The sequence below is a fragment of the Hydra vulgaris genome, chromosome 03, assembly GCF_038396675.1.
Source record: "Hydra vulgaris chromosome 03, alternate assembly HydraT2T_AEP".
NCBI lineage: Eukaryota > Metazoa > Cnidaria > Hydrozoa > Anthoathecata > Hydridae > Hydra > Hydra vulgaris.
In genome coordinates this window covers 60480376-60490000 of record NC_088922.1, presented here as the reverse complement: position 1 = coordinate 60490000, position 9625 = coordinate 60480376, and the positions used below count along the sequence as shown (strand labels likewise).

At 29.7% G+C, this 9625-nt stretch overlaps 1 protein-coding gene across 8 annotated transcripts in view; it reads left to right on the top strand.

Annotated features, from left to right (window-relative positions):
• Window positions 1–3736, top strand: part of LOC100208807 (ras-related and estrogen-regulated growth inhibitor) — a 70651-nt gene extending 66915 nt beyond the window's left edge. For all 8 annotated transcript variants that reach the window (XM_065793880.1, XM_065793882.1, XM_065793876.1 and 5 more), the window contains one exon: window positions 3220–3736. In XM_065793880.1, the coding sequence (XP_065649952.1) occupies window positions 3220–3584 (365 nt within the window). In that variant the 3' untranslated portion in view covers window positions 3585–3736. The remainder of the gene's footprint in view (window positions 1–3219) is intronic.
• The last annotated feature ends 5889 nt before the right edge of the window (window positions 3737–9625 follow it).

The window sequence follows — 9625 nt, the reverse complement described above, 5'->3', positions numbered from 1 at the left end:
TTTGTTAACTAGATAGTCAAATGCTTTTTACTACTTATGTTTGTTTATCCATCATAATATCATTATACTTAAAGTGTCTGTTTTACTTGTAGCAAACAAATACAACTATATATAAATGTTTTCAACTTTATTTTAGGACCATCAAGTGCCAAAAAACTTTTAGGAGACACCCCACTACTGACAGCAGAAGATCTGGTGAATGTCCAAGTCAACACTGGTTTGTCTAATTCCTCAATGAATAAATTGGTGTCTACCATAAACCAAGTCACCAAAAGTCACGTTGTGGAACCCAACTTTAAAACAAAGTTTAATGAGATTGGAAAGAAGCTGTCTGCTCATTTCACTCAAACTGACATTGAAGTCTGCAATGACAAATCACAGAGAGGGAAGCAATTGGTTGTACACTGCAAAAACCAAGGAGAACTTCTGAATGATGCCCTGCTTCAAAGACAAGTCTATACACAGCACACTGTGAAGCTTGGTCTAGATGGTTGTTGGTGGTGGCTTCTTTAAGGATAGTCAGGGTATTCAAAAGATGGAGCAAGTGTTAGAGTCTAGTTCTCCACCTTGCAAGAAAACCTTGACATCACAAGTAGCTAAAGAAAGTGGAGTGAAGCGTCATCTTCTTGTTGCTGTAGCAGAAGAAGTTCCAGAAAACTACAACAGTGTAAGAAAAATTTTGAATCTTATTCATCCTGAGGGTGCCCATTTCCTCATCTCATATGATTTGAAGTTAGCCAATATTATCTGTGGTTTGCAGTCCCATTCAAGCTCTCACCCAGGCACTTGGTGTGAAGTTGACTCAAAGGATTTGTCTGCATGTGGAAGTCCTTGAACATTTGGTTCATTGAGAAAATGCTTCAAAGCATTCCAGGACAATGGTCAGGACTACAAAAGAGCCAAAGATTTTAAGAATGTTGTCCATGAGCCTCTTTTAAGCTTGCCTTATAATGTCCTAGTCTTGGACTTCATTCCACCAATGGAACTCCATCTCTTACTTGGAGTAGTCAACCATCTGCTCAGAGCATTGAAGGAAGAGTGGTTGAAAGCTGATGAGTGGCCCAAGGCTCTTCACATCAAGTCTCAGCCTTTCCATGGTGGTCAGTTTGCAGGAAAGGAGTGTAGAAAACTCCTCAAAAATGTAGATATCCTTCAAAGGCTTGCAGATATTTTCAAAGGCTTGCAGAAGAAGACTGTGCGTTCAACATTTTTGGCATTGTTGATACACTGAGAAAATTTGATGCAGTGGTGCCTGCCTGCTTTGGAATGACCCTGGAACCTGACTATTATGAAAAACTATCATCATTCCAAGCCTCCTATCTGGCTTGACAGAGTAAGTGTTACTTCAAAAGTCCATGCAGTGTTTTACCACATCAAACACTTCATAGAAAAGAATCAAGACTCCCTTGGAAAATATAGTGAGCAGGCCACTGAAGATCTTCACCACAGCTTCAAATCTCATTAGAGCAGATACAAGAGGCCAGTAGACCATCCAGAATATGGAAAGTGGCTGCAAACTTGTCTCGTGGACTACAACAGCAAGAATATCTAATTTGGGAGTAAAAACTATTTTTTTATTCTGCCAGTAAACTAAAATTTTTTTTTTTTAGGAATGAGTAATTTAAAACTTTCTTCCTTCTTAGAACACACAGAATACTTCTTTTTATTCCTATCAATATTATGGACATGATTGTGGTTTCATGTGTGGTTAAGAATGCTTTGCAATGTAGAATTTAAAAACTAATATTTACTAAAGAATACATCACTTTATGAAAATGTCACAAAGTTTTTTAGCTCTTTACCTTATGTTTTAATCTAGTTATGTACACATATGATAATATTTATGTTTAAATATAAACTTTCAAATTTGAATGCTCTAGAAAATCAAAATAAACAGAATGCTCTCATTTTCTCTCTATTGTGTAGGATGTAATTTTCAAATCAAATTTTCTTCCAAGGACGGTTACAGATGATTTCAAATATTACATTTTTGTGATCAGGAATATTACAAAAATCATCCCTCAAAAGAGTTTTTCTGGAGGGCTTCAAAGTAGTTTCTACCAATTTTGGACAGGTGTGAATTTTACAAAAATATACAAAAAATGTTGGTCAGATTTATAGCACACTCATATTAATACGTAATTTTGACAGTGTTAAATGCATTGATGCATTGTTGAGTATGATATTTTATTTATCTACTAGCATCATATTTAACTATTTAAAAAAGCAAATCTTACAATTTTTCAAAGTTTTTTCAGTAATTTTAAAATTAAAACAAAATTTATGCAATGGGTTGCAAAGCAGTGAGCTTTGAGCGGCGACAACTTGTAAAAAACTTAATTCAACAACAATTTAATATTGCTAAACGTGCAAAAACTTCCAAAAAAATTTTCAATAGTATTGCTGATAAAATTAAATTGAGTTTACCAATAAAAAATGGACTAGGTCAAGGGTATCGTAGGTGCGCTAATTTTACAAAGGGCCGCTATATAAGAATATTATATGCAAGACAAGGCACCGTGTCACAAAGCAAAAAAAACTCTGGAATGGTTTGCAACGAAGAATATTTGGCTTCTTGAATGGCCACCCACTTCACCAGATGCAAATCCGATCGAAAACCTTTGATCAATTATTGACCAAAAACTCAAAAATTACAACATAAGCAACACAAATGACCAAAAGAATGCAATTCAAGACATTTAAGATAAGAATTCAATTGATCTTTGCATTAAATTGGTAAATTCTGTATCAGATTGTATTTCTCAAATTGTTAGAGCTAAAAGATCCAACATTTCTTCATATTACATCAAATTCTAATGTTTTTTTTTTATCTAAAATTTGTACTATTTGCTATAATTTTAACCGGCTAATTTTTCTGTATTAATCCTAAGTGAACTTTAAAACATTTTAACTTTAAATGTATTTTCAATTTTCATTCACTTTTGTAAAAACTAGAATGTTATTCTTTAGATAAAAAAGTAAATATAACTTTTCATTCAACCCTCCAACAATTTTTATCATTAATTTTTTCTTTTACATTGTGCTATAATTTTGACCAGTACTATATTTATGTGTATATATAAATCATATTAGGTTATTCTTCAAATAGAGTGCTCAATGTTCTTAAAGAACAAAGCAATAATAAATTAAATTAGTAAAAATAGTTTTTAAACTTAAAAAAATTTTTTAGTAGAAAGCTTATTTATCTACTACTTTTAGGGATGCCATATATGATTCTCGGAAATAAACTAGATATGAATCATGAAAGACAAGTGACTGAACAAGAAGGAAGCAAATTAGCAGCCACAATTGATGCAATATTTTATGAAATGAGTGCTTCAGAGAGCTACCAAGAAGTCGAACTAATGTTTGATAAATTTATTCAAGAAAATTGCGAGTTTTCTTTTAAAAGAACTAAAAATCAATTTAAAACATTAGCTAGCCAATCTAGTATAGAAATTCGACAGAAATTATTGATAGAGAGGCCAAAATCGCAACCAGAGCTAAAAGTATTTGATGAAGAAAAAATGGAAAGAAAGGGCAAAATACTGTGGAGAATGTTCAAAGAGAAAATGAATGAGTGAAAATAAAAAATAAAGATAGGCGAGTGAACTGTTCTCGTATTCTTTATTTTATTTTTAGTTTCTGTCTTAGTTATTCAATGTAAATATTAGAAGCTTGTTAAATTTTTGAAAAAAATGAAGATTATTTGTGTAAAGTAGTATTAAATTTGAAATTTTTGTTTTCTATTTTTCTGATTTTTAGTTTAAACAAAACTGAATTGTAAAATAAATGTTAAGCACTTCTTCAAAGCTATTTAAAAAATTGTTTTATTTTTTATTTATTATTTTTTTAATTTTTTAATTTTAAATTTTAATTTTAATTTTAATTTTTATTAAATTTAATTTAGATTTGATTTTTAATTTTAATTTTAATTTTTTAATTTTAATTTTAATAATAAAAAAAAGGGGAAACTTAATTGTTATTTACTTGAAAAACTATTTCGTATTCCGAAAGAAGAATTATATAAAAACGTGTTTAATGACATGTTCTGCAAAATTGTAACTGTCTTTGATTTCATTTTATGCTACTCAGTGTTTTCGATTTTCAAAGAACGGCCATACAGCGGCTTGCAATATTATTAGACTTAGCAAGAAAAAAACAAAATTACGTCGTAAATATCATTTTCGAGGACAATTTTTAATTATTTATGGAGATTTTACTATGGATAAATAAAAATCATTGTTTTTTCAAAAAAAATCATATAATTTAAGAGATAATAATGGGAAATAGTAAAATCAGGAAAGAGTTAAATAGCTAATATTTTGTCTCTTTGCTGCTTTGTATGCGCCGTGGCATACTCAAAATACACCTTTTAACCGTTGTTGCTCTCCACTGTGGTTCCACACATATAATAGTTTATCAATCAACTCCTGCTCCGTTTCGTTTTTATTGTGCTTTTCCTTCGAAAACATTGTTATGGTTTTAGCTTTGAGACATGGTGCCCCATCATGCATAAAAGTCATGTATTTTTCTTTATTTGGGAACCATTAAGCCAACTGTGGTATTAGCCTATCATAAAGAATTTTTCGATACTGATTTTGTTTGATTGTTCCTTTTACTATATGAAGCCTTCCAGTACCTTTAAAATCAATAACTGACCACCCCATGACAGATGTAGAATGTTTTACGGTTGGCACAATGCAATCTGAGTAAAATTTTTCACCTACTCTTTTTTTCAGTTATTCTATGTTTTTACATTTTTTTTACTTAGTTTAGATGGTTCTTTACCATAATGGATGTTAACTTTGGTTTACGTGCTGGACGAAGTGAAGTTAAACCAACTTCTTTAAGACGTCTCTCGACTGTACGTTGACAAATATCAATTTTCTGTTCATTGACAATCTTGGTCAGTAAGTTGGCAGAGTATTTTCTTTCTTGAAGACAAATATCTCTAATTTTTATGTCTTTCATGGGTGTTGTTAACTTTTTTCTGCACCAAGCGCTTTTATAAGCAGGTTGAAAAATCATGTCAAAATCAAGTTTTTGCTTCATTCTCTTTAATGTGCTTTGAGAAATCCCAGCTATCTTATATTGCGACAGGCTTGTATTTTTTTAAATCCTTGAACTTCACCTAGTTTTCATGGAGAAATATTACGTGCTATACCCCCTCCCCTCCCCCCCCCTCCCCCACTTCCTTCCTCATTGCTAAAAAAAGAAGATAATATTCAATAATATTGTGTACTTATCCATAAAAAAAATAATTTTTTATATTCTTTTTTTACAAAATGTGAGTATTAAGATATACACACCATTGTGATTAATAAAATATACAATATTAGTCACAAAATAATCTTCACAACGAGGTATTCCAATAATTTTGTTTGTAGAAAGAAACACTTTGTACAACCATTTCTGTGCAACGCCCTGTTCAAACTGACAAACATATGGTAAGAATGATAAAAGGATGGTAGGAAGGACGAAAGACAAAAACACTATAATATAACAATGTAAAAGTTATGCGCAACGTTGCCATTTTTGAAATAATATTTTTGCCAACGTTTCTAAAGGAAAAAAAATTAAAGAGAAAAAGATTATGCGAGGAGCAAAAGTTTTTTGTGGTATTTTGTCTGTTTCTTTCACTAAGTCTAACAATATGGAAAGCCACTAAATGTCTTAAACTAAAGCTCTAACACTTCTCCTTGTTATAGAAAAAATCTTATGCAAAATATTTGCAACATGAGCAAATACACACAAATCAAAATTGAATACTCTTAATACGTCAAAAACATGCACCAAAATTAGTTTATAATAAAGTTTTTATTAACTAATTTATAATATATTTTTAATTAACTTTTTTAAGTGTAAATAACCAGTATCTCAAGTTAGAGCATTAGCTATGGCAGCCCCAGCTTCATTTGATGCATCACCATAAGTTGCTAGGTCTGTAAATTGAAAGAGCTCTCACTATTCGGATTACACCGTCTGGTTTTTCTTTTTGCCTGAGACTATTTTTTTTATGTGAACTTTTTGTTAACTGTTTGTTTTTTTCCATGTAAAAAAATTAAATATAAATTTATAATAAAACTAGCAATAAGTTCTTAACAAAATTTAAAAAAACTACCTTGAGAATACTAAGTTTGACTCCATTTTTTGCTTTGTTTAAATATTTTTAACAACGAATGTCAAAAAATTAAAGTAAATGGCGACATCATTTCAATTCGAGTTTTGGTGCTTATTTTGTAATCATTTTTTTCTTTAATGTTTAAAAATAGATTTTTTTTTTTGGAACTAATTGCTTTAGTTTGAAGTGGTAAATTTAAGCGTAATTAGTTATAGGTACATATTAAAAGAATGTTTGGTTGGTGTGGCTTACCTAGTCAAAATAATGTTCTGCAGTTAATCCTAACGCTTTCAAAGTATTTTGTTAGAAAAAATTCAAAACTAAAAAATAAAGTAAAAAGTAAAAGCAGAGTAAAAGAAAAAAACAAAAAGAAAAATTAGGAAAAAGTTTTGAAGTCAATTATGAAACAAAGTTTATGGATAACATTGCTTCAAGTATTTCTGTAAGCTTTGATCTGGTAGGTATTTTTTTGCTTTCGGCAAGAGTTTTACAATTCCAGGTTAAATTCTAATGGTATGAGAAATATATATTTTAATGGTATAACAATTAAAATTTTAATAACATTAAAAATGATTTTGGCTTTGAAGGGTAGAATCATTTGATAAATGATTCTATCAAACTCGATTGACGTTAACATACAAGTATCAATAGATTCATACAAGTATCAATATATATATATATATATATATATATATATATATATATATATATATATATATATATATATATATATATATATATATATATATATATATATATATATATATATATATATATATATACATATATACATATATAAATTCATATATTTATTCAATACACCTAAAGTAAAAATCAAAGCTAGTTGCTTATGCAGAACTTTATGCATTTCTCTGCGATTTCCGTTTGACTAGAAACAGCGGTTTAAAAGCCCACTTATCCAATCAGGTTTGGCAAATAAAAATGTTAAAAATTATTGGGGAGCTTATTGTTATACTTAACGACACATTCAAGCGTTACTTATGGTAACAGTATAAGGGAGGTTAGTTGGAACGTTTTTTTTTATTTGTGAACTTGAGGCCAAAATACAAATATTTTTTGAAATTTTTTTTATTGCCTAAATATTACTTACTAAAGCACACAAAATTCACTGATAATGATTAAAGTTTAGTTGTGTAGTTTTTAATATATCTTTGATTAGAGAGCTGTTATAATATGTTCCAACAAACACCGCCATTGGGGCTAGTTGGAACAGACAACGGGGTTAGTTGAAACATAGTATGAAAGTTTAAAATACGGCATGTGTAATAATAAAAAATTCAATTTAACATAACACAAGTATATTATATGTACATATATATATACATGTATATATATATATATATATATATATATATATATATATATATATATATATATATATATATATATATATATATATATATATATATATATATATATATATATATATATATATATATATATATATATATATATATATATATATGAATATATATATAAATAAATAAATCGGCAGCATATGAATCTGTACTTGAGCATGCCTCGTGAGCCCAAAGGTAACACACAGAGCACATAATCCACTTTTCTCCCGGATTGGACTCACCAAACAGTTCTCGGCAGTATATGCATGCTGCTTCTTGCTCGCTATTATTGGTTAATGAAGACTTTTTACGGTTTTTAGTTTTCTTTGTCTCGCGTTTCCTTTTAATAACCTTATCTTTTACAGAATAGACTTTTTTTCGGTGTAATTTTTGAAAGTCTTTTCTGGCACTTTCTTTGCAGTTTTTATCTGTATCTTCTTTTCTTTTGTTACTTTGTTTATGGCAATCTCGTCTTTCTCCGGTTTATCGTTAAAATGCAAGTCCTTCCTTTTTGGGGCCAATATTTTTGAAAATCGTGGTGCCGAAACGTCCAATATTGGCCGAACGCTTTCAAATTTTCAAAAATTTCTTTTGTGGCTTTTGCTACATCTGCTGGTGGAGTTTTGAGAAGTCCTGGAGTTAATGGTCCAATATACTAAGTATTATCTGGTTCTACATCTAAATAAAGGCAAAACATCACAATCAAAATTTATATAAAAAATCATAAATATTGTTATTATTATTATTATTATTACTACCAGTTTTAACCACTGCGCCACAGGTACGGCTCTATATATATACTATAGTATATATATAGAGCCGTACCTGTGGTAGGTTGCGCCCGGGGCAAACATAGTTGCGGTGCCCCCCCTCCCTTTTTTTTTAGTAATATTTGCGTCTATAAACATTTTGTGCTGCCATCAATACTTTAATACCTAAACCACCTACCAATCTACCATAAAGATATGTATGTATATGTGTATATAAATATATATATATATATATATATATATATATATATATATATATATATATATATATATATATATATATATATATATATATATATATATATATACTAATTTATTATTGCTCTGTTCTTTAAGAACATTGAGCACTCTATTTGTAAAATACACTAACATAATTTACATATATACATATATATATATATATAAATATATATATATATATATATATATATATATATATATATATATATATATATATATATATATATATATATATATATATACATTCAAACAACGTCAATCTTTTTTGCGTCATCGATGTACGTAGGTAGGTAAGTTTTAATTAACTTCAACTCGCTGAAACTACGTTCGCTGCTAGCCACTGTCATTGAAATTGTCAGCTATATGCGTAGTGCAATCCACAGATTTGTAAAAAGATCTTTTCTGCCGGTGTTTTTGATTATATTGAGTTGGTCTAATGGTAATAGTGTTATCTTAGCCACAATTTGTCAAAAGCAGTAGCTATCAAACTGACGTGTTTAATTTTCTTTGTACAGTTCTTCCCCATTTATATCTGAAATGTTTTTCACAGTCAGGTATTCTTGTAACATTTTATAATCCTCTTTAAGTTTGTCCTTTGGTGGTAGTTTTTCAGGTCAAATAGGAATCCCCAATTTGACCCGTATTTGAAGAACTTGTTCATTCAGTCTTCTAAAGATAATTCAATTGTGCCAATTAGGAGCAAGAAAACATCATTTTTGGAAGACTCTTTTGTGCTAGGGAAGTGACCAACGCTTCATTGATGCAGAAAAATTGTATAGATTCTTTGAAAAACTCTAAACATTAACATAGACTTCACTAAATAATTTAGCCCCGTCTGATATAACTAGATTCAAGCCATGGTAACCACAAGGTGTAAATAAGGCTTGTGGGTATTCTGCTGAAAATCGAGTTTGAGCACCTTTTTGAATTGCAGCCCTACTAAACCCGTTGTCATAGCTTTAACCACAATTTATAGACAATTTTAGACATTATAATTAAAATGGTTTTGTATTTTGTAAAATTTTGTATTCCTTACCCCCTTCCTCCCTAAGAAAGTATAAACACTTTTTTTAAAGGGGGATGGGGGGAGTATACAAAATTGTGGCGTAATTTTAGGGGTGGAGGTCGCT